At 39.8% G+C, this 26,063-nt stretch overlaps 1 protein-coding gene across 1 annotated transcript in view; it reads right to left on the bottom strand.

Annotated features, from left to right (window-relative positions):
- Window positions 1-216: 216 nt before the first annotated feature.
- The window catches only part of LOC135085617 (uncharacterized), a 101,430-nt gene continuing 75,583 nt past the window's right edge, over window positions 217-26,063 (bottom strand). Inside the window, exons 15-34 of the mRNA XM_063980393.1 lie at window positions 24,982-25,092; window positions 24,115-24,204; window positions 20,162-20,292; window positions 19,743-19,871; window positions 18,445-18,570; window positions 16,854-16,981; window positions 16,272-16,363; window positions 14,954-15,070; window positions 12,465-12,554; window positions 12,001-12,125; window positions 10,612-10,762; window positions 10,418-10,474; window positions 9,805-9,949; window positions 8,433-8,602; window positions 8,194-8,276; window positions 7,647-7,794; window positions 6,692-6,838; window positions 6,066-6,155; window positions 5,270-5,396; window positions 217-3,948 (exon numbers count right to left, since the gene is read on the bottom strand). Coding sequence (XP_063836463.1) covers window positions 353-3,948; window positions 5,270-5,396; window positions 6,066-6,155; window positions 6,692-6,838; window positions 7,647-7,794; window positions 8,194-8,276; window positions 8,433-8,602; window positions 9,805-9,949; window positions 10,418-10,474; window positions 10,612-10,762; window positions 12,001-12,125; window positions 12,465-12,554; window positions 14,954-15,070; window positions 16,272-16,363; window positions 16,854-16,981; window positions 18,445-18,570; window positions 19,743-19,871; window positions 20,162-20,292; window positions 24,115-24,204; window positions 24,982-25,092 — 5,853 coding nt within the window. The 3' untranslated portion in view covers window positions 217-352. The remainder of the gene's footprint in view (window positions 3,949-5,269; window positions 5,397-6,065; window positions 6,156-6,691; window positions 6,839-7,646; window positions 7,795-8,193; window positions 8,277-8,432; window positions 8,603-9,804; window positions 9,950-10,417; window positions 10,475-10,611; window positions 10,763-12,000; window positions 12,126-12,464; window positions 12,555-14,953; window positions 15,071-16,271; window positions 16,364-16,853; window positions 16,982-18,444; window positions 18,571-19,742; window positions 19,872-20,161; window positions 20,293-24,114; window positions 24,205-24,981; window positions 25,093-26,063) is intronic.

The raw sequence follows: 26,063 nt of genomic DNA, 5'->3' as shown, positions 1-26,063 counted from the left end.
TCCCAATATTTGAATAATGCAAATAATTTCAATATTTTTTATCACCACACTAACTGTCTTCACATCTCAAATAACAAAAACGCGAAAGGCATCGTTGAATAAATTTTGCTAAACCCTAGAGGTCGTGACTCGCGATAAAATTTACATCGATATAGAAACATCTAAAGATTTGATAACTATTATAATTCTATCGATACTATCATATCATTATGTCAATTTATTTCAGTATTTTTTTAACTCATTAACGGTAATCGGTATAAATCTACAATAGTATCGATAGACTTTAAGCGCGTCACTATTAAAAAATAATACGATGCCTCGCAAAAGCGCAACCGAAACGACATTTATCTTTTTAAAACATGCGTTGCCAACCTTGCGGTGTGAATTTTGACGGTAGCATCGGAGGTTGGAACGGGAGTCTTTTGGCCAGACATGACCCCCTTACGATACCCCCTGAATATATTACGGGACGGATTCTGCCCATAGACGGTTCATGAATTCGATTTTCCATACACAATCTAGGGGTGGGACCCCTTATAATTTTCCTAAAAGGGGTTTTCGCGCGATTGAAACCGTATATCGACATGCGTTTCGGCGAATTCGTACAACTCGAACTAGTAGTAGAAGATTCGTAATTCTCGCTATCTAAATGGACGTCTGTCTTCGGTATTACCATTTCGTTGTACACTCTTTGCTTGAGACACTTTGGTGCGTTCAAATCCGTTTTGACTGCGTTATTAAGTTTTACTTCAGTGTCGTCGGGTTCCGGATTGGGATTCCCCGCTTCGTTGGAAACTTCTATCCCTTCTACAGTAACTAAACCTCCGATTTGTTCAGAATCTAAAATATCTGGAAGACTTAGATTGCGCTTTATTTCTTTATTTTCTGAATTAGTTTCCGTATCTGTGTCTGCTTCTTCTAAAGTTAGAGACGCAAAGTTAGGAACTGTAGTCTGCTTCGTTGCTAGCTTCTCGAATTTTCTGGACAAAACTTTGACTACACCTGTACCATCGTTTATGTTTGCTTTCAAAGGTCTCATACGCCACTCCTTTAGTATTTTCTCTTGTAAAATCTTTCGTTCTTCCATCTCAACTAGTTTATTAATAATCTCGATCTTTCTTTCGATGTTCTTATACTGTTTTATGTCGTCACTCTCAGGCGCTATATTCTCTTTGGCTTCTACGTTACGGCTGTGACAAGGCACAGATACATCTTTGTCATTTCTAGACAGCCTAGAATTGATTTGATCTTTCTTAGACTTGTAAGCAAACTTATTGTCTTGCTCTGCGTAGTAATCTAAAGAATCCTTAGCGAAATCATTAGTATCTTCAATGACATCTAAAGAATCCATGCTGACTTGTTTCATCCGTTCCATTCTTTGCATAGCATACACTTCTAAGCTATCCATTTGAATTTCAGATTTATTTTCATTGACGTCTTTTTCTTTAACGAAAACATCAAACGATTTCTCAGTGCTATCTGAAGGATCTACTTGGTTAGAATTTTTGTCTTCTTGTTGTTGATTTGCTAAGTAATTTTTATTCTGGAGTCCGTCTAATTTGGCCTTATACTGGGATGATATGGAAGAACTAAGCGCTGCCTTATCCAAGCCAGCTTTAAGTCTGTTATTAATTTTGACAGACGACGTCCTTTTGATTGGTTTCGGAGGTTTGTGCGGAACAAACTCCATAGTAATCTTAACGTTATTATTTTTCTGTGAGCCTCTCTCCAGACTTTTCGTTGTATTGTTATATTTGGCACCGTTAGCTTTCTCTTTATTCTGCTGATTTTTGCTAGTTTTCGTTTGAGTGTTTTTACGAATTTGCTCTTCAAATTTCTCTAAATTCTTTTGCACGTGCGAGTTGCGTTTCTCCATCAAATTCTTCAGTGGATTTGGTTTTGACGCGGGTTCTAGAACCACTTCGAAGCTGCAACTCTTTGATTTAACCATAGCGCTCTGCTCACAACCAGCCATCTCACTTTTGTACTTATGTTTTTCACTTTTGGGTTGTAAAGATTTAGTATTAGCAGCGTAGTCTGTCGTATTGAGTCTTGGAATCTCATCGCTAGCCTTATTTTCTTTAGTATACTGCTGTACATTATTTCCGTCGAAATAATACGCAATATTCTTCGCAGGAGGAGGCTGTTTCGATGACGAATCGTATAGACTTCGCGATCTGGTCACAGTTTTGTGACCGGAATATTCGGCAGTTGGGACATCGAATCCGTATACTTTACTGGTTGGAGCTGGAGGCTTTGGACTTATACTAGCTGGTTGATTTTTGTAATTTGGACTAGTCCCTTCGAAGTAGTTGTTATACATGTAACCAGGGAAGTGTGGAGCGTCATTAGGACTTGATCCGTAGCTCTTCGATGTGTTTTCGAATTCATAGCAACTCTTACTGTTTCTTGGAATACTTGTTTGAGTTCTTTGGAGTCTTTTCAGTTTGGTGCCTTCGAATAGCATTTCTAGAGGCGCACTTTTAGTGCATTCGGAATCATCTGATAGCACGCTTTCTAGTGAATTACAATTAGTCCTGGACAACTGATTGTCGTTATCCAAATACATTTCATCGGAGAGGACAGATTCCTGACTGCAACTAGATTTCATGTACTTCTTCTGGTTCAAAAAGAAGCTAGCACTACTGTGTCTGTGATTCTCTAAATAATTGGCATCATTTATGTTTTCATACGAACAGTTTTGTGAGTCATTCAGATTGTATCTACTATCGCAAAATTTGGCTTGTTGGAAGGCTACTTCGTTGCCGTATTTGAGAAATATTTCGTTTGAAACGCTCGAGCAATTTGAATTATCGCTCAACACTGATTCGTTCGATCTGGTCACACATCGTTTTGTTAACACACTTTGGCATCTATACATATTAGAGTAGTTGTAATTCATGGAATCTTCGTCCAGAATATCATCAAGATTGGACGGCATATTCCTTGGCAAAGTGGAACTTTTCTGATTAATATTAGCAGGTTTGGCCGGTACTGCGGGTTTTTCACCTGCGTATATTTCGTAATTCGATATAGCTCTTCGCGGTTTACCCTTATTGTGCTTTTTGCAAACCTTTTTGGAGTACAATTTGTTTTTGCAACTAGCATCCTGACTTAGACTACAATCTTCTAGCGAATCAGACGAGAAATTACCGTCGTCTTTTTCTTCAACTTCTTTAGTTGGTTTCAAGTCTAAATCACCTAGATTATTAGGTTCATATTCGTCTAAATCACCGTACTTTTTAGTGATTTCTGCTATCATTTTCTCTGTGTCACTTTTTATTGTATCTACGATACTTTTGCCGTTGTCTTTCAAAGATTTATTATCGAGACCAACAAAGAAAGATAGCGAGTTTCTCTTTTTAGGATCCAAAGAGTGCGTTTGTGGTCTTTGATTGGGTTTACCTTGATTTTGGTTGCTTTGAGCTACTTTGTCAGCCCATTTGCATTCTTCAGAGACTGGGGAGACTGGACAAGACTTATAATTCTTAAATATACTACGATTCGGTTTAGGTTTCGTCTGTGGTTTTTCATCTGGCTTAGTTAGATTCAAATGGAAATTTCTAGGCGGTACTTTTGGTGGTGGTTCCTTTTCTTCTACATTTGGGAACAGTCTATTGAACACTTTGGACTGAACTGGTTTTTTGCCCATATCAATAGTAAAGGCCAGATTTTGTTTCTGCGGCAATTGGTCTTTGAAAATCATAGGCTTTATTCCGTAAGGAGTAAAGTTCATAGTTCTTTTATCGTTGCTAGATTGAGGTATGTTTGCGTGGGGAGGGACATACGGGGGATTGTCGATATAATCGGGGATGAGTTTGTTTAGATTTGCGGGGATAGCGTAAGGGTTCTTCTGTCGATAGTCCACGTTTTGGAACGGATTCAAACTATCGAAGTAGTTAGAATTCAGACTGTCCAGATTCTCTTCTGGACAGGGGGGGTTATGTCCTGGTTAGCGTGGTGGGGATTAAATAATCGGTTAGTAGCGATACATATTATGGTTTCAATTGACCAACAACATGTTTCAATGTAATTTTAATTTTACAAAAATAATCTCTGTTTGATTTTATAAAGATGGTTAGTACACTGCGCACCTCGCTGGAATGTGACTCTCTCTCGCACTCACTCGCACACCTTCCCGTTCGAACCAGAGCGGCGACGTGACGTCACGGCAGCCAGGTGTGCAGTTAATTCAACCGGATTGTATATTCAGCGTAAACTAGATCGTGACACTCAAAGTGGCCAATAATTCGACAACACAACCTTATTCCAATTGTAACAAAGACGTGTTGCGAACTTTTTGGCTACTTTGGGTGTCACGAACTTTTTGACGCTGGCTATACCAAAAAAGTTTTATATGTAAGCTAAGTTTTTGAGGTAAGGTGACAATATTGTTGGTCAATTCACAATATATCATAAAATATGCAAATGTTAATGATGTGGCACTCTTTAGCAATATCATGGGTCTTGCAGGTGAAATCAATTGATGTAGAAATTTTAAGATTTTTGTTGTCAAACGAAATTATTGAATATTTTTTTTTAATTTAATTTAAGAGTTTACTGAACTTAGTTCAAGAGCTGTCATTGTCATGACAACGGTGTATTTTTTGCTGTCACCTGCTTATACTTAATTATTTTTCGTAAATAAATGATGAAAAGCTGAGGGGTAGAACACCATTGGAGTGACGTCTGCGTCCAGTAATGGGACGAATATAAACTTTCTTTAAAATACGAAGACGCAACTTTTTTTGAAAAAAAAAAAAAAGAAAAAGACTTCATTCTACCTCTAAAAACCCAGTTAGTTTTCTGTGGACTATAAAATACGGTATTTAGCAGCTTTGAAATCATTAAACTGTCATTCAATTTAATTCGCGACTGGATGACGTCATAGTCTCTATTGCTATACAAAATCTACGCTAGCAACTCATTTTGACAGCTCGAAAAAGTGTGTCAATCCTACTAATATTATAAATGCGAAAGATTGTCTGGATGTTTGTTACTCTTTCACGCAAAAACTACTGAACCGATTTTGATAAAATTTAGCAGGGAGATAGTTTGAGTCCCGGGAAAGGACATAGGATAGTTTTTATCCCAGTTTTTGAAACAGGGACGCGCGCGATTAAGTTTTTCTGTGACAGACAAAATTCCACGCGGGCGAAGCCGCGGGCAAAAGCTAGTTGACTATGATCTCCACTATCCTATTCATCAAAAGAAATCACCTGCAAGTCCCGCCAAGTCTTCAAAGCGTTATAAACGTTGCTACACTCACCATAAGGTCGTGAATTGCTCGGCACGGCCATGGAGACGGGTCTCGCGCGCCTCGAGCCGTCTTTCTCTGGGATGTAGGAAAGGTCGTGGGTGGACTGGCTCGATTTGAGGTTCGAACGGAATGCCACCTGGAAACAAATTAGAAATTATTATTATAGATCGCCCAGAGAGAGTTGAGGCAAACCGGTACTCACACCAACAGGTCATTTAGTCTCCACTGCAGGAGCACGACCCTCTCTAATTTACCAGAAGCAAATGGAGGATTTGGCCTACACTCCCCTCCCTGCCCAAACGATTGGGTTGGGAAGGGAAGGCGGTACTTACATTGATGTAATAATATATATGAATACAGAAACCATTACATAAAACAAAACATTAAAATTCAAATGTCGAATAATACTTGTTACTTTACTTCGCTAAACATGTGCAAGCGAGACAAAAAGCACTTGTCAGTTAGACTACGCAAGACGTCAACGCAGCGAGCGTATACAGATACAAATCTTTGCTTCTGTTGATTGCCTCAACTATCGCTGCGCGCGCTATAACCCTTTACAAGTTACAATGTGAACGAATATGTGCCCCTTATGATCGCTTTCACCATCAATCTCTAATATTTAAGTGACCCCTTTGAAAACAAAATTCCTGATAAGTGTTACCCATAGGGGTCACTTAAAAATTAGGGATTGATGGTGAAAACGGGCATTAGTCTCCCTTGCGACATCCACGGTATAAAGTGGGGTGTTATTTTACTCTGCCGGACCCGCACGACATTATTTCATGAAATCTATTCTACTCACGCTCTCCAGCTGCCTCCTGGTCTCCAGTATGCGCCTGTGTAATTCTTCCCTTCGTCTCGCCGCCTCCGGGTCGACCATCTTAGCACACGTCTGCCTAATGTACATACATACATTTATATCTCCATTTACACACTTCCATTGCCGCCGAGTTTCCAGTATGCGCCTTTGTAGTTCCTCCCTCCATCCAGCCACCTAAGATCCAACCATCTTGGACTTGTATTCATGAAATTCCTATGGAAAGGATGGGGGGGTCCTATTCAACTCACGCTCTCCAGTTTTCCTCCTGGTCTCCAGTATGTATGCGCCTGTGCAATCCTTCTTCCGCGGGGTGCGGGGAGTGTGGTCCGAGCAATCCGTAAGGCATTATTGTAGTGTGCGTGTGCACTCATGGAGCATTTAGCGGGGACCGATAACACTCAAACATTAGCGGAAGAATGGTGGGGCGCGTCCGAGTGGATGAAACGATTTATGACTAAAGCCTGGTCACACACTCACTGCGGGCGCCCGTCGCACAGTCGCGACAGCAATATAATTACGCGCGAGCGATAAGGGTGGGTAGCTTGGGATCATTGGACAAAATTCTACGTGCTCACGGACCAGGCTTTACTTATAATAAGTCTACTCACGCTCTCCAGCTGCCGCCTGGTCTCCAGTATGCGCCTGTGTAGCTCCTCCCTCCGCCTCGCCGCTTCAGGGTCTTGCGTCTTGGACGGAGTACGAGGCGCGGGGGAGGGCGCGGCGCGCGGGGGGGCGGGCGGCGCGCGGGACAAGTGCTGGGAGGAGAGCGAGTTGTTGCGACCATGCTTGTGGCTTAGTCGCTTACGGACATGTGTAGGAGATGAGAGAGAGAGGAGGGAGAGAGGAGGGAGAGAGCGAAATAAGAGAGGGGAGAAAGGAGAGAAAGAGAAGAGAGAGGGGGAGAGAGAGGGAGGAGAGAGAGAAGAGAGATAAGAGAGAGGGAGGAGAGAGAGGGGAGATAGAGGGAGGAGAGAGAGGGAGAATAGAGAGAAGAGAGGGAGAAGAGAGAGAGAGGGAGAAGAGAGAGGGAGAAGAGAGGGAGAAGAGAGCGATAAGCGAGAGAGAAGAGATCAGTGAAGTCTACTCACGCTCTCCACTTGTCGCCGAGTTTCCAGTATGTATTTCTTCCCTCCGTCTTGCCGCCTTATGGCCAAGCATCTTGGACATTATTTCATGAAATCTATTCTACTCACGCTCTCCAGCTGCCTCCTGGTCTCTAGTATTTGCCTTTGTAGTTTCTCCCTCCATCCAGCCACCTAAGATCCAACCATCTTGGACATTTTTTCATGAAATCCAAGGAAAGAACAGAGGTATACTCACGCCCTCCAGCTGCCGCCGTGTCTCCAGTATGCGCCTGTGTAGCTCCTCCCTCCTCCTCGCCGCTTCAGGGTCGAGCGTCTTGGCACACGACTGCCTAATGTACATACATTTGTATCTCCACTTACACCGCCGCCGAGTTTCCAGTATGCGCCTTTATAGTTTCTCCCTCCATCCAGCCACCTAAGATCCAACCATCTTGGACATCTTTTCAAGAAATTCACGGGATAGTCTTATTCTACTCACGCTCTCCAGTTGTCTTCTTGTCTCCAGTATGCGCCTGTGTAGCTCCTCCCTCCGCCTGGCCGCTTCAGGGTCTTGCGTCTTGGACGGAGTACGAGGCGCGGGGGAGGGCGCGGCGCGCGGGGGGGGCGGGCGGCGCGCGGGACAAGTGCTGGGAGGAGAGCGAGTTGTTGCGACCATGCTTGTGGCTTAGTCGCTTCTTGCGGACATGTGTAGGAGATGAGAGAGAGGAGAGAGAGAAGAAAGAGGGGGAAGAGAGAGAGAAAGAGAGAAGAGAGGGGGAGAGAGAGGGAGGGAGAAGAGAGGGAGGAGAGAGGAGAGAGGAGAAAGAAGAGAGGGGGGAGAGAGAGGGAGGAGAGGAGAGAGAGAAGAGAGGGATAAGAGAGGGAGGAGAGAGGGAGGAGAGAGAGAAAAGAGGGGGAGAAGAAAGAGAAAAGATAGGGAGAAAAGAGAGAGAGAAGAGAAAGAAAAAATTGAGTGAGAGGCGAGAGAGAAGAGAGCAGTGCAGCTTTTTCCAGCAGTGGACGTCATTTGACTGAAACGAACGAACATTACTAGAAGTCTACTCACGCTCTCCAGCTGCCTCCTGGTCTCCAGTATGTGCCTTTGTAGTTTCTCCCTCCATCTTGCCACCTTAGGGCATTTTTTCATGAAATCCAACGGAAGAACAGACATAGTCTTATTCTACTCACGCTCTCCAGTTGCCGCCGTGTCTCCAGTATGCAATATCCCTTAGTCGCCTCTTAAGACATCTATAGAAAACCATAAAGGTGGTTCTATTCTACTCACGCTCTCCAGCTGCCTTCTTGTCTCCAGTATGCGCCTGTGTAGCTCCTCCCTCCGCCTCGCCGCTTCAGGGTCTTGCGTCTTGGACGGAGTACGAGGCGCGGGGGAGGGCGCGGCGCGCGGGGGGGCGGGCGGCGCGCGGGACAAGTGCTTGGAGGAGAGCGAGTTGTTGCCTGGGGGATGAGATTTATACGTCATTTATGACTTTGGTTGATGTAATTGTACGAGCACGATCATACATCCTGCTGCACCGTCAGCATCGACCGCCGGGCGACCCATGAACCCTCAACGTGCACCGTCGGCACTCTACACCGACGGCACACTAACTTATAGATGTAAATGTGTACAAACAATAAACCATGTATAAATAGCATAACATAATACCAATAAATCAGATATCAACCGTCCGTCGTTGTATCTCATTTCCTCCCGCTGCGGCCAAGACACCCTTAGCCGTCGCTATGATCAGTCCGGTGAGTCTGCCGGGCTGACAGCGGGTCCCCGCCGCCTACCTGCCGTCCTAACGCTGCTACCCTGGGTGACCTGGGCGCAGCTTCCTTCCTATCAAACCCTTATTATATCTAAGTATTTATTGTTAGACAGGACTAGGGCTCTAGGGACTTAGTGTCTTAGGGAATAGGGACTCTAGACTCACTAGGGAGTTAGTTCCCTTCCTGACCGCATATCCCGGGCACGGGAGCGGTGCCTTACAACCACCGACGCCCGCCCGTACAGTAATAATACAAGTATGGTAAGATATAAAAGTGCTCTAAAATGCTTATAATACTATTCAATTTTATTAGTTCAATGTTTGTCGTTGTATGTAATGTTTTTTATCAACAACGAGGAAACTCTTGGCCTGTATCTCACCTGATGGTAAGTGATGATCAGGCCGAAGATGGAAGCGAGCGATGTTGTGTATCTTTTGCTTCTTTTGATCACATTAATCTTACATTATAATAGGTATAATATAATGGCCCCTATCAGTAATATTGCTTCCCCATCTATAATGTAGTCGTCCCTGTCTATAAGTCATCCCCATTTGTAATATCGTGGTCCCCATCTGTAATATAGCAGTCCCCGTCTCACCTATATTGTAATTATTATCCCCGTCAACGCACAAGCTGTCGTACGCAGACTTAATGTACTTCCCGCGGCGACCCGCCGCGCGCCGTGTCCAGCGATTCGTGCGTGCCCTATAATTATTGTGTTCCTAGTCTGTAATATTGTGGTCCCCATCTAATATTGTATTCCCCATCCGTAGTATTGCGATTCCCAACCGTAAAATTGTGATTCCCATGAAAATTATTGTAGTCTCCATCTATAATATAGCGGTCCCCGTCAATAATATTATGGTCCACATTATAATAATTACCTATATTATGATCGTTGTCCCCGTCAGCACACAAGCTATCGTACGCCGACTTGATGTACTTCTCACGGCGGCCCGCCGTGTCCAGCGACTCGCACGAACCCGATAACGGGTTACGTTCCGCATTGTCACCGGACGGGGTTGACACCTAGGATAAAAAGAAAAATTGTATAAGATTTTAAACTTAATTGTTTAGTTAGATTACGATAACTTTATTTGACAAGAACTATGGTAATACCAAAAAATAAGAAAAATGACAAGATAGAAAATCCTGAATGATTATGTTCGAACAAGCGTCCATTACAACCATGAGGTCTTCTCTTCTGATTAATTTCAAGTGTCAAGGACGATACGGTAGCAACTGGAGTGGAGATTACGTACCGGAAAACGCAGCGTGGGATGCAGTCCACCCAAAAAGTGGGCAAACAACCTTATAAAAGATAGCAGGAAGGCACTAGATGCAGGCTACTTCCAACTGGCTATTATGGAAATCATTGGGGGAGGCCTATGTCCGGCAGTGGACGTCCTGTGGCTGAAATTATGATAATGAAGGAAGAGAGCCTCGAGCAGTACAATTCGTACGCCGTAGAACCATGGTTAGGTGGAGGAACTGTACCTCGTCATCGTCCGAGTCGTGTCCGGAGCCGGACAGCGAGGTGCCGCCGGGAGGTAGCTGCGGGGAGCCGGGACAAATTCGGCCTTCACTGGTTGGGTTTTTATTGTAGATCCTGGCTACACAGGAGTTGCAGCGGTGGGAACGAGAGGTGGGGATAGACTGTCCCTACAACATTAGTGACTCTATCTATCTACCTCATCGTCGTCCGAGTCGTGTCCGGAGCCGGACAGCGAGGTGCCGCCGGGCGGGAGCTCGAGCCGCGGCGAGCCGGTGGCCTGCCAGCGTTTTGAGCGGCGCACCGACTGCCGGAGCTCTTCGGCGTCCATTGCGTTCACCATGAACTCCCTAGAACAAATAGTTTGTTTAGAAGACACTGTTTTCTTCTATTTATGGGGAGCTGAACGTCAATTAAATAGGAAAAGAAGTAGATTCTTTGATTCTATTTTATATCTTATTCTGGTTTTCTTTAGCTTCTAAACGCTAAAATCTTTAAATGAACTAATAAAGGTTTTCACCAAGTTTCATCCACGAACTTGCTAGAAATTTTGTCAAATAATAATAATAATAATAAATATAGCCTGACCAGGAACATAAAAACCCTGGCATAGAGGCGCGTCAATTGCATTTGATAGTGCAACACTGAGTACAGTCGTACCTGTGTTAAATTAATAGGCCAACTTTATGTACCAGGATTCAGGATTACGGGTTAATTTGATATTTTCATAAATTAACGAAAACATATTATTATATGTAGGTAACCTGGTTTAAATAAATTAAATGAAACCACCAATCGAGCAAATAGGATTTATTTTATTATTCATCAATAATCAAATTCAGAACTTGAATATTCAACTGCAATGTCTGCTCATGAACGCTTCAAACTAGGTACTTCTTTCCCAATTCCATAAAATTCAACACTCAGAAAGTGACAAAAAATTTTAGAATAGGTAGTTGAAACAAACCACAGCTAATTTTCATAGTGGACTGTACTATACGATAAACATGTCAGTCAATTTGACAACCTTTGTCGGAAACATTATTCAATGAAAATATTGTCCGAACCCTTAGTATTTCTCTTCGACAAATATTTTAACACATTGTGAACCACTTTTCTTTCACGACTATAAAAAGATTTTAGCAATTTAATTCACAAAATCAGTTGCGTACATTTAAAATAAAGTTTGTTTACACTTTGACAGCAATAGACTGACATGCAAGGTGACATGTCAATGAAGTTTTCAGTTACTGTTGCCATTAAAAGAAATTAGTACCATTAGTTTTCCGCAACATGGCGAGGGTTTTTATGTTCCTGGTCGGGCTATAAATTCTTTATTGAATAACTTATTTGACAGTTTAAACTTTAGGCTAATCTTATGCTACAAAAGGTAAAATTATACGTAAATGAAAAGAAGGGAACACTGTAAAAAAAGTTTTTCATAAAACAACACACTCAAATCAAACTATGAAAACGTCGAGCTTTTTTTAGGTATCTCTCAAACACTGGGAGGGGGCGAAAAATTTTTGCCCCGGCTATAAAAAATCGCAGATCTGTGGCTACATTCAATCATTAGGTGCAGACTTACCCAGGCGTGTCCTCATCGTTGTTCCCAGGATAGTACATGGTCCGGTTCCCTCGCTCGGAAGATGATGTCCTCTCGCCGTCAGAGATGTCTTCGATGTCACCGTCATGCTCTGTGGACTCTTGGTCCTGAAGAGAAAGAGAAATGATCTAATAATATCAATTATCATCATCAGTCAGGTCCCGCTGAAGAGACGAATGCGCGATTTCCACGTCGATAACTGGCGAGCGACGGCGCAGAAAAGACCGACGTGGAAATCAAGTCATCAAAATAATTATAATTCGTTTTTATTGTACCCTGCGTTAATTAACAGTATTTTCATTATTCATTACCAGTGTAACTCTAAAGTATTTTCTTAAAAAAAGGAAAAATATAAACAAAAAGTAAAAAAATCAAAACACTATAAAGAAAAAAAATCAGTAAAACGTCCATAAAAAATACACACCAAAAAGCAAAACAAAACGAACCTCATACTTAAAGCTGCCGAGAGAAGAATCGTCCGTGTGGTGCCGAGTTCGACTCTCCGTCGTCCGTGTTTTGGACAAATTTATCGTTACCTAACGGAAAATAATAATAAATAAAAAATAAGCAAAGAAAACATAAATTTAAAAAAAATAACGACATGGCATAGAAGCGTATTAACCTGAAATATTGTACCTAAATAATAATTGTATAGCCTGACCAGGAACATAAAAAACCCTGGCATAGAGGCGCGTCAATTGCATTTGATAGTGCAACACTGAGTACAGTCGTACCTGTGTTAAATTAATAGGCTAACTTTATGTATCAGGATTCAGGATTACGGGCTAATTTGATATTTTCATAAATTAACGAAAAAATATTATTATAGGTAACCTGATTTAAATAAATTAAATGAAACCATCAATCGAGCTAGTAGAATTTATTTATTCATCAATAATCAAATTCAGAACTTGAATATTCAACTGCAATGTCTGCTCATGAACGCTTCAAACTCGGTACTTCTTTCTCAATCCCATAAAATTCAACACTTAGAAAGTGACAAAAAAATTTAAAATAGGTAGTTGAAACAAACCACAGCTAATTTTCATAGTGGACTGTACTATACGATAAACATGTCAGTCAATTTGACAACCTTTGTCGGAAACATTATTCAATGAAAATATTGTCCGAACCCTTAGTATTTCTCTTCGACAAATACTTTAACACATTGTGAACCACTTTTCTTTCACGACTATAAAAATATTTTAGCAATTTAATTCATAAAACCAATTGCGCACATTTAAAATAAAGTTTGTTTACACTTTGACAGCAATAGATTGACATGCAAGGTGACATGTCAATGAAGTTTTCAGTTACTGTTGCCATTAAAAGAAATTAGTACCATTAGTTTTCCGCAACATGGCGAGGGTTTTTATGTTCCTGGTCAGGCTATACTAAGTAGTAACTAAATAGTCTTAATTAATATAATTAAAATCCTTTAAATATTAGGCAAACGGATTCACATAGCAGCCGTTTGACATCTAAAGACCTACATGGGGACTACAATATTATTGATGGGGACCGCAATATTGCTAATGGGAACCGCAATATTGCTAATGGGACCACAATATTGCCTATGGGGACCATAATATTGCTGATGGGGAAGAAGTTTGTAAATAATGTAGGTGTTGTCTCATAATACGAAAATGTTTAGGCTTTCTAATTTACTGTTATTTAATGGATCATAAACTCGCTAAAATCATATTTTTGCCATACACTTCTATGTCTATGTCGTTATTTATTCTGCAATTCGTTTATGTGGGAAGAAGTCTTCAAAAAAGCCATTTCCCGAAAAAATAGGTATCAAGAAAAAATATACATCATAAATTAAAAATAAAGCGCCAAAGCCGACAGAGTGATGAGATACGTTACAGTGAGAAGGTGATGAGTGTGATGATGATTAGTTAACAGGGTTTCTCAAACATGGCAAGTAAGATTAAAGTTTGAGCAACCCTGGCTTATGGTGAATATACACTGGAGCATTTTCTCGAGCATTTCTATGTAATATAATATTATTCTTATGAACGGTATATTCAGCGTCAAATAGTTCGTGACACCCAAAGTAGCCAAAAAGTTCGCAACACATCTTCATTACAACTGGAACTGTCAACTGGTTGTGCTGTCAACTTTTTAACCACCTTGGTTGATTGTCACGAACCAATTCATTCATTTATTTATTTATTGCAAAAACAAAATACATTGTAAATTTATTGATGCTGACTGCACAATAAGGGTTTTTACCTTAGTTACAAGTGAATGCTCTAATCTATACTCACCTTTAGAGTTTGAAGTCATGCATGATAGTTTGGAAAGGCGTGTCCGAAATATCCTACTGAAATCAAATATTACCCACACCATTTTAACTAATTTTAAAGTTAAACTCTTCGTACACATACTATACTAATTGTTATATTTAAACCCGAATAAATCATTATTCTATTCTATTATACTAGATTATTACCCTCTGCTTTACTTCCAAAACATACATAAGTACTTTTACTTGCTAATTTTACGTTTTTAATGTACGATCTTGAACTTTAAAGACACATACATACAATTCACTATTATGAAAATAGCATACTGTCTTTTAATTTACTTCAAACTAACTGTATGTATGTAGTTCTACTTTAAAAACTACATACTTAGGGTGGATTCGACCAAACAAGAGTAAATATTAATCTCAGAATAAATGGTCAGTTATTCGACATTTTGACATATTTCCCATACAGAAACTGTCAATGTGCCAGTTATACCAGGAGCTATTCTCGGATAAAAGTTTGGTCGAATCGGGCCTTACTGTAATATTATCTAATTATTACTTACTTTTTTTTACTGTCAAAAACACAAAACAATGAAGTACGACAATGAAAACTGGCGACATACAAAAGCCACAACACAGTGCCAACTAAAAGAAAAATAAAAACAAAAACGAAACCTTCTCAACTCTCGGAGATATCGTCAAAATGTCATAAGTTTTCCGCATCGTGGCGTCAAAATGGCGGAACAGAGCCTCGACTCGTGGCAGCTGGCTCAAGTTGAGCGATTTCGGCCTCTATTCACGTGGAAATAAACACCATAACCGTATGCAGTTAGGGCGATTCAAGTAGCCAGTAGGTGTCGCTTGAATCGCCCTTGAGTGAAAATAAAAAGTAAAAATATGTACAGAATGTAAAATCTGACGAATTGATAATATAAAAATAAAAATAATATAAAAATTTATTGTAAAATGCTAAAAAATTGTCACACTTATCAGTTTTTTTTTTCATGTTACAACTGACCAACTTTCTTCGCCGTTAGAAACGCGTTTTTAAGCCCTAATGTGAGGCTTACGCCCGGCCGTGCGCGTGGACTCACAGGGTGACACACGAACCAATCACAGAGCTCTATTCAACGCTGTGCGTTCGATTTGCTGGTTCACTTAAGCAAGCATCGATTGTGAATACGGGCGTTAGAAAGAGACTTAACTTAAAAACAGATATTTTTTTTTAAATACAAATCAAAATCTACACCTTCATGTAAAGTAAATCAATAGTACTTTTTCGTCAGATTTTACATAAAAAATACACAAAAAATATACAGTATTTACAGTAAGAAAAACCAACACCGTAAAAAACCAAAACCTTGTGAGTGATTAGACAACACAAATTAGTGATAAAAGGGAAAAAATCTTGCTGTTATATCAACATTTTGTGGTGTTCAACTACTGTTAGGGGGGTACTACGTTATTATTAGTCCATTTGAAAACGTATTGTATAATACTAGAGTGTAAATTATACTAATGCTTTAAATATTTTATACCACCATCCCCAAAAAATTGACTTTATTTTTACAGGAAATAAAAAATAGTGCAAATCCCAAAAATATAATCAAAGTGAAAACATTTAAACCAACATAAATAAGTGCTGAACATTTAACGAAACAAGGAAACTAAAATCATAATATTGGACACAATGTCAGAAACATTATTTCTGTTTGAAAAAATACTTTTCCCGTTTAAACAAAATACTGTTCTTATTTGAACTAATTCTGTAACTGTTTAAACAAATACTGTTTCTTTTTGAACAAATAATGTTACTGTTTGAACAAATACTGTTCCTGTTTGAACAAATACAGTTCCTGTTTGAACAAATACTGTTCCTATTTGAACAAATATTGTTCCTGTTTGAACAAATAAACAAATACTTTTCTTGTTTAAAAAAAAAAATGAATACATTTGTACATTATTTGACGCATTTGAACGTTTATTAACATACCTGCTTAGCGCTCTGTTGCCGTTTCTCGATGTACCGCGTATCCGTGCCACTGTCTAAAGAGCTGTCTTTAGAGCCGTCCGAATCGCGTTTCTCTGAAGATAGAAAAAGTATTATTATACATAATTATGTATTTCAGTATTTCTTTATCTTATTTCTGCTTCGTAACTATCTCGTTGGTCCCACATAAAAAGTATTTAAACACGAGACTCTATCCTCTTTATGAACAAAAGGTTTTTTCTACACGCTGTATATCGAAACCTGTAGAAATGTTTTTCAATGGGACGACTTCTGAACGTCAGCGAGATCTTGACTGTCAAAATACGTGAATTAGGCCACTGGTTTTAGATGATCTGAATAATAAAACTTCGGATAAGGTTGTTGGGAGTCCCACTCCCACAGACTCCTGGTCTGCCAGATTTTTTAGATGCATTAATATTTAAAGTTGGTTCTTTCACATGATGTTTTATTACGTCAAACGTCAGCGAGACTTGTGCTTCAAACATATCTGCTAGGGCACATGACACTCCTTCATTTCAGTACGTAAGAACTTACTTAGAGACCATTATGCCTGTAGTATATTACCTGCGGTGGGGTGTATCCTGGTAGCCCATTTGCCCCGGGCCGGGGGGTCGGGGGCAGGCGTCTCTGGGGCGACCAGTTCGTCGCCTAAACTCTTCTTAGCCCAGGACGGGAGGCGGCCTATCCTTAACCTGTAGAACAATAAGTTCAGTATGAACAAATGGCATTTGTTGATCATGAACAAATGGCATTTGTTGATATTGAACATTATGGCGTTTGTTGATTATGAACATTATGGCGTTTGTTGATTATGAACAAATGGCATTTGTTGATTATGAACAAATGGCATTTGTTGATTATGAACAAATGGCATTTGTTGATTATGAACAAATGGAATAGAATAGAAAACTTTTTATTTGAAAGAAAGGTATACAAGCAGGCAAGACATAGATACATAGATATAGAGGAATTTGTTGGTTATGAACAAACGGGATTTGTTGATTATGAACAAATGGCATTAGTTGATATAAACAAATGGCATTTGTTTATGAACAGACTGGAAGAACTGGCGAACTTTGTACCGCCATTAAAAAGTTGTCTTTGAAATCGCAATATTAAATTCTCAACGTATCCAGTTTGACTCCTAAAATTTTTGACAATAGCGGATAATGTGTGTTAACGTGTTAATAGTGGAAAATGACAATTGACACCTCATGTCACACATCACCAATCACCATGATTATGATGATTGGTGATGATGATAACAATAATGTTTTTTATGCAGAACAAAGCAGGTGTTTGACCGCAATCCCACCTGATGTTACAGTCTAGGATGGTACATATCTGCCCTTTAAGTGCCTATTCACTCTCGCCCTGAAAAGGCTCGGATTATAGTGTTCGGGAAAGACAGCAGCAGGCAGCAAATGGCAATGCCAGATTTTGTATGGAAAGTGGCGTCTTTTTTTTTTCGCGCGGCCATCGACCAAACTTTGTTTTTTGATTACAAAATAGTGTAATAAACCAAACTTACTATGACATGTATACCTCTAAACTCAGTCTGAACTGAGTTACGAGCATTAGAAGTTTGATGATTTTCATACTAGATTTGCTTTTTGTGCGCAAGTTTTGTAAGAAATTGCAACAAAATATTGCGCTATTTTTTTATTGCGCTGATTCTGCTCCATACTGATGTCTGGAGCCTTTAATGGATGGTATTGTTTGTTTACACATACAATCTCACTATTTTGTTGCAATTTCTTACAAAACTTTGCGCGCAAAAAGCAAATCTAGTATGAAAATCATCAAACTTGTAATGCTCGTAACTCAGTTCAGACTGAGTTTAGAGGTATACATGTCATAATAAGTTTGATTTGTTACACTATTTTGTAATCAAAAAACAAAGTTTGGTCGATGGCCGAGCGAAAAAAAAAAGACGCCAATTTCCGGCATTGTCTTTTGTTAGCTGTTCGCATTATAAAAGAGTCATCGAAACGCTTAGTGCGAGCTGGTGGAATTTCAATAATGAAGGGATGATACGCTAACCTGCGTCTGGTTCCCCGGTGATGGAATATTACTGATTATGATGACCTTAGGGATAATGACGATGAGAATGATATTATAATGATGGTGCATCATCATAGATGATTATACTCACGTGTAGTCAGGAACCACGGGAGTGGTGAACTGTTTCTCTTCATACGGTAACTCTCGCGGTGGCGATCCGAGATGAGATTCGCTTTCACTCTCAAGACCTGACATGCCGTTGGACGCTGGTACTTTCCTGGAAGAAAATGTATTATTGAGATAAATAAATAATATAATAATGTTAGTCATTTGGTGTAGTCGAGTGTATAAACTGGACTATTCCCACCGCTGCAACTCCTGTGTAGCCAGGATCTACAGCTTGACCGCCAATAACCCAACCAGTGAAGGTCAAGTGGTCCCGGGGGAAAGCAAACACACTGAGGGAAGTCAAACTTTGACTTCGACATCCTCCCCTATTTTTTCCTCGTTAATTTCGTTGCGGATCCAATGTCATGTCACTTATACAGGGTGGAAACGATAAGTGATCTCATTCGATTATTTCTAAACTACACAAGATATCGACAAACTGATTACTGATCCTGAAAGTGCTTCACGAGCTCTTTCAAACGATATCAGTAATAGGTTACAGAATTAATTGGATCTATCCAAAAATTCAATGTTTTCAGCCTCCATACTAAATGTATGCCACTATGCTAGCCACACAATATTAGAAGTGTTATTTTTTTCATTTCAAATAATGAACACTTAAAATTAACTCGTAAATTGCATTCTTATTTAAAATTATTCATGGAAAACATTGGCTTTAGGCTTTACTTGCTATAATATTATCAAGACATGAGTGCCATGACTGTGGCAGTAGTAATTGTAAGAAGTTGGAAACATTGAATTTTCGGATAGATCCAGTTTATTTTATAACTTATTATTGGTACCATTGGATAAAGCTCGTGAAGCACTTTCAGGATCAGTAACCAGTTTTTCGATATCTTGTGTAGTTTTTAATATTATGTGGTTTTACTAAATGTATGGAGGCTGGAAACATTGAAATTTCAGATAGATCCAGTTTATTTTGTAACCTATTATTGGTACCGTTGGATAGAGCTCGTGAAGCACTTTCAGGATCAGTAACTAGTTTTTGGATATCTTGTATAGTTTAGAAATAATCGAGAGAGATCACTTATCGTTTCCACCCTGTATAGATCGTTATATCCACTCGGGCGCGCCCCAGCAATGTGTGGTCCCGGTCGCGCGGGGTGCGGGGAGTGTGGTCCGAGCAAGCCGTAAGGCATTACTGTAGTGTGCGTGTGCACTCATGGAGCATTCAGCGTGTACCGATAACAGTCTAACATTCGCGGAAGAATGGTGGGTCTTCGTGGATGAAACGATCTATAATGATGTGTGTATACTCACTTGCCCTGCCTAATAGCCTGTTGAGCAAGTCTGGCTCTCATGGTGACCACCATATCATGGGGCACCCTCCACACGAAGATGCAACCATCTCCTGATGCTGAGACCAAGTGCTGGCAGTCAGGAGTGAATCTGGAATGATACCAACATTAATTATTATATGCGAAAATTGGATGAAGAGGGGATTTGACCTAAATAAATGATAGATCATCATCATCGGGTGATTTAGTATCCACTGAAGGAACACGACCTTCTCTAATTTATGTACTAAAGTCCGGTCACTGTACGACGGGCGGTCGCAGTCTGCGAGCGCGACAGCAATATAATTACGCGCGAGCGATAAGGATGGGTAGCTTGGGGTCATTGGACGAAATTCTATCTGCTCGGCGACCGGACTTTAGTAGATAGCCACCAATACTCACTTGAGCCCCGTGACGATCTCCGAGTGACCATACATGGTGGCCATACACTCTCCAGAGTAGTAGTCATACACGCTGAGTATCTTGTCTGTGCTGGAGGTGGCTAGGTAGATGCCACTGTTGTCTAGTGCCACCTGTTGGGCAAAATGAGGAATTAATATCCAGTTTAGCAGTAACATAAGTCTGCTTTGACAAATGACTTAAAAAAATGGTTACTATAGGTATAGCTTAACTCAGTCAATGCCAGAGGTGCATGTGAAAGTTTGTGAGGTTGAATGAATGGATGTTATCGTCACACTCTTCACTGAACAAATTTTAATGAAACTTTACAGTATTATTGTTTATCAGAACAACTTATCCTACTTCGTACTAATATTATAAATGCGAAAGTTTGGATGTCTGGATGTTTGTTACTCTTTCACGCCAAAACTACTGAACGGATTTTGATGAAACTTTACAGTATTATTGTTTATAACCCAGAATAACAGATAGGCTATAATTTATGACGATCTGTGATAAACGAAATTTCACGCGGGTGAAGCCGCGGGCAAAAGCTAGTACGGAATATTTTATGACTTTGTTATAAATCCACGTAGGTAAAACTATATGCAGAAGCTAGTAATATAAATGTGAAGGATTGAATCGATGGATATTCATTACACTTTCACGCTTAACCCAACTAGACCGAAAACGCCCGATAAAATCTTGCTGTGCGGAAATTAAGGCGATTAGAGTCCTCAATCCGCGCCAAATGGGCATTTTGTAAAGCCTACTCCTCTTTTACTGCTGGACAGAAATAGTTGAAAAAAATATATGTTATACAACAGTTCAAGGACTACATTTGTGACGTTTGAATTTTCGCTACGTCTCTTTGTTTTGGATTAAAAAAATAAATACGGGACATCGATTTTTTACTTAAATTCCCTACTCCTCCAAAACGGCTATGTTAATTTAAAAGATTTTTGCACGAATAGATTAGGAATTCTTTAATCTTTAAATGACACGTTGCGTTTTTCAATCGAACATTACTTTCATTCATAAATTTTACTTTTGATAAATTCCGAACGTTTTGCTGTTGAGGGGGCCTTCGCGGGGTGCGGGCGGCAGTCGGCCGCTGGCCTTCAGACGGGGAGGTTGTGTCACTCGCTGCAAACTGACATTAGCGATCAAAATGAATTTTTTCTTTGGCTGAGTTGCACCACCTGACGTGACCTAACTTTGACCGTAGCTTTGGCAATAACCGGTGTTTTTTGTATGGAGTTAGACAGACTTTTGACGCTTGTCAAAGTTGAAGTAAGATGGTGCAACCCAGCTTTTGTTCGACAATAGATTTTATGTCAGAATTGTTCATAGAGTACGTGCAGTCAGACGATACAATTGAATTATGACGCGCTCAGACGCTATTTTCTACCTGAATAGAATCTATTAGTGTAAAAAAACTATAATTGACTCCAAAACAACTGCACTAGATAAATACAAGTAGAAAAATTATTTCGTTATTTATTTACTAGGCCTTTGCAATCAGTATCCAAATTAGGAGCTAGTCAGAATCTGTAACTTAATCGATTTACGTGAAGAAAACAATTTATATTTTTAATACTTATTAGAATTAGATTTTCAATATGTTTCTTCGCGAAAATACCACAATGAAAAATAACACCTGTAACGCCCCTGGGTCTGCGGGTGTCTATGGGCAACGGTAATTATTTACCAACAGGTGATCCGTTTGCTCGTTTGCCTCCTGTCACATTAAAAAAAATTAAGATAAAGTGGTATTGAATTGTTCTATGGAGCTTATTAAAAATTTTGAATACTGATTACAAAATTAGCCATTTTCGGAGTCGGTGGCAGCCTACCCTTTGGTGATTCGTTTTGGAGTTGGTTTTAATTTTTAGTGAAATTAATCTATTTCATGCCTTTAGTAGACTATAGGTACTCAGTAGACCATGTTGTTGCCACTGAAGGTGCATAGGTACACAGTACATTGATACCATATTTTTCATGTTAAGTGCAAATAAACTTCCCTAAATTACCAAACCATGAAACGTAGGTACCTATATTATTAAAAAGTTTCGCAGATAAAAACTGAAATCCTCTTATAAGGTGATGAATTTTAGGAGCATGTCATGAAACCAAAATTATTAGCATAAGAGCTTGTTTTAAAAAAAATCTTTTTTTTTTAATTTTTTTTATTTATTTATTTATGATGGGGAATTTACTGCGGCGTAGTAGCAGAGATTTTCCGTTTGTAGATCGTAATAATTTCGAAGAATAGGGATGTTTCGTGGATAAAGCAAGAAAGTAGCAAGAGTTTGAATTAGTCCGTCGGTGAACTTACAAAAAAAAACTCTAAATGTATTTTCACTTTTTTAAACTTATGAAAATTTAAAAAGATGAAGCGCACCAAAGTTCAGAAGATGAGGCACATGACGTCAAGGCCTGCTTAAAAATGTGGCGATTTGTGTCGTCACGCGGAATTTCATCGCATCATATCTTCGTAATTACTTGTTTCGTTCGTTCGTTCGTTCGTTTCAGCCAAATGACGTCCACTGCTGGACAAAGGCCTCCTCTTGTTTAATTGACAAATAAAAATATCCTGTGTCCAATATTTTTTGATAATGTAAAATTGACGGACCAAAAGTCTTTTTTTAAGAAACTAGCCTATTCCTATGGCTACATTCCAGCTCCATCATCAGACCCTGCAGTTTACCTTAGAGAATTGAAGACTCGTGATTTTCAAAGTAGCGTACTTACATAACATTAGGTACTTGCTTATACAGGGTGTTCAATTATTTGTCCGTCAGACAGATAATTAGAAAACATTAGACTCATATTTTTTATTTTTTTCCATAATCGAATAATAACAGTATTATATTGAGTTGAAATGTCGCGTGACGTCACATTTGAGTAAAAATTCTACTCAAGCGTGGCGTATCGCGCCATTTCAACTCGATGTAGCACTGTTATTATTTAATTATGAAAGAAAATAAAAAATATGAGTCTAATATTTTCTAATTATCTGTCTGACGGACAAATAATTGAAATTTTGTCATCTAGCCTAGTTGTCGTCAGGAAGTTGGTCTAGCTTGCCAGATTCCACCCGAACAAACATTTATGTAATTACCTACATACATCATAAATTGCAAGCTAAATAAAAGGTTGTAATAAAGTCGGGTTTGTTCAAATTTCGAGAACGACTGAACCGACAAAAGCATTAGAAAATTTACGAAAAATAAAATAAAATTTTATCCCGTACAAAATGTTCATGGATTTTGTTATTTTTATTAAATACCTTTACGCCTGAGTTAAATGACACCGACATCAAGGTTCATCAATAAAATTTAAGATTAAAATAATAGGCAGTAATGTATGAAGAAAGAGCTTCTATTCTGTATCTACCTATGCCCGTGTAATTTTGATCGGTGTCAAATCGGAGTTTTTGGTGCGGGGTACGCGGGTGTTACTCGCGGCGTGAAGGTCAAACGCCCAAGGTCATTGAGGACTCTAATCGCCTTAACACGGGCAAATCCACGAGTCAAACGCTAGTATTTTACATTTATTAATTACTAGCTTTCCGCCCGCGGCTTCGCCTGCGTGGAATTTTTCGGATTTTTATATAACCTATGACACTCAGCTAATGTGGCTTTCTATTGGTGAAAGAATTTTTAAAATCGGTTCAGTAGATCCCGAGATTACCCCTTACAATTTAACAAACATACAAACAAAGGACAGTGCCAATCCATGTATGGAAGTTGGACCAAGTGCTGCCCAGAATGAAACCATAGTGCATTTTGTTCCTCAGGCCAATACTAATTTGTAAACCGAAGCGCATTGAAATCTATCCCTGGAGTTAAGAGAAAAAAAGAGTTTTGTTTTGAATTATTTACATACAAAATATCATCGATGTATACGTACTACGCATAAGATTTCGCGAAGAGAAGATAATTTAATCTCACCTTTATAAGCGTTCCATCTTCAGCCGTGGTGCCTCTAAACGTTTTGGTGTGTCTGCCTTGCACTGCGCTGTAAACTCGAACATTGCGGTCCTGTACAAAAAACATAGATTCAATATTTATATCCTTTACATAATTTAGTTGACTAGTAGGTACGGCGGTCTGGTACCTGTAGATAAGGAGTGAAAGCCAAGTTTATCCCAGACGAAAGTTAAAATGTCAAGGGATCCGTAATGACATGACTCACAAGTTTCAACTTTCGCCTAGAGAAAAACGGATTTCGATTGACAAAAAAAAATTAAGGTATCTTTTTCTGCAGCAACGACAGTGTGCATTTATTATGGGGACCTATAATGTGAACTGTTATCTACTTGCCAAAATTGCTAAAATTATATGCATAGTTGTCCCATTCTTGCAACAGTTTTCATTGAGGCTCGGTATTGGTCGTGGTGTGATGTGAGCCAGATGATGATGATCTCGAACCAGTAGTTCCTGACATTAGTGCGTTCAAGCAAATAAACTCTTCACTTTATAATATTAGTATAGATAATTAATCCGTAAACGAACTACAGTCACTGACATAGCCCGACGGATTAGCAAGCTGAAGTGGCAATGGGCAGGGCACATAGTACGCATGAACGTACGAACTGACGGCCGATGGGGCAGCAAGGTTCTGGAGGGGAGGCCGCGTACCAGAAAGCGCAGCGTAGGACGTACACCCACAAGGTGAACTGACGACCTCATAAAGGGAAGGCGCTGGACGCAGGCCGCCACCAACCGGCTATTGTGGAAGTCATTGGGGGAGGCCTATATTCAGCAGTGGACGTTCTATAGCTGAAAATGATGATGATGAGATAATTAGAATATTACCTGACAAGCGGTGAGTATATGCCTGCCTCCCGCGTCCACCTCCATATCGTATAGAGTAGTTCGTCCCGACACGTTCTGACCCCGCGCGAATTGGTAACTACCGTCGGACGTCTGAAAAAACAAAGAAATAATTGTTGGTAGATTTATACAGCGCCATCTAGTCCAAAGGACATAAAACATTTCGTATTTGGCAAAAATTCGTATATAAAAATAGATTCCATACAAAATAGCAAACAGGGTCACAACAAACGAATTTTTTATACAAGAAAATGAAAATATTTGAAAATGCGTCTAACAAATCGTTATCAACCACTGGGTTAGGCGGTTGACGTAAAGTTTCAAAGCAAAAAACACAAGTATAGCTACTTTTCTCAACTCGTCACTCCGCCTAGCTGGATGACTGGGCGTATTGACAGAAAGGGAGAGATGAGACTTAAACCTTCATTGAGTCTCATCCACCCCCTGACATAATTCTTTCGCAAGACATCACTCTTAGGCCCGATTCGTCCACTTTTATCCGAGAATAACTCCTGGTATAATTGACACATTGACAGTTTCAGTATGGGAAATATGTCGAATAATGGACGATTTATATTTACTCTTGTTTGGTCGAATCCAGCTGAAGGGTGTATTTACAAAAAATGTGGGCATTAACCCGTTCTGTGTCAATGGAGGTCAATTCTTACCGTTCTAAGCTGCCGGAACAGTATAGTCTTGTCCGCGCCACACGAGACCATTTGCAAACCGCCTCCCGCGTTCAGAAACCGCACCGCCGTGATGGAAGACGAATGCTGCTTACTTGAAGAGCGTAGAGCGTAATTACATAAATGAAGCGTAATGTCACCGCTTTCAGCTGTTGGAACTTATGGGACTATTTCTCTCTCGTTTCCACGCCTGCAACTCCTGTGTAGCCAGGATCTTAACCGCCAATATGAAGGTCAAGTTTGCTCAAGCTATTAGAAAACCTCTCGCGTTCAGGAGGGCTACTCCGAAACGATGTTTACGTAGTTTCAGGTATATCTGTCACCGTCGCTCATGTTTGCATCTCACTTGCGTGAGAGGGATGGCAACATTCGAAACTT

The sequence above is a fragment of the Ostrinia nubilalis genome, chromosome 29 (genome assembly GCF_963855985.1).
Source record: "Ostrinia nubilalis chromosome 29, ilOstNubi1.1, whole genome shotgun sequence".
NCBI lineage: Eukaryota > Metazoa > Arthropoda > Insecta > Lepidoptera > Crambidae > Ostrinia > Ostrinia nubilalis.
Note: the sequence above shows the minus strand (reverse complement) of the source record. Positions and strands in the feature narration are given on the sequence as shown.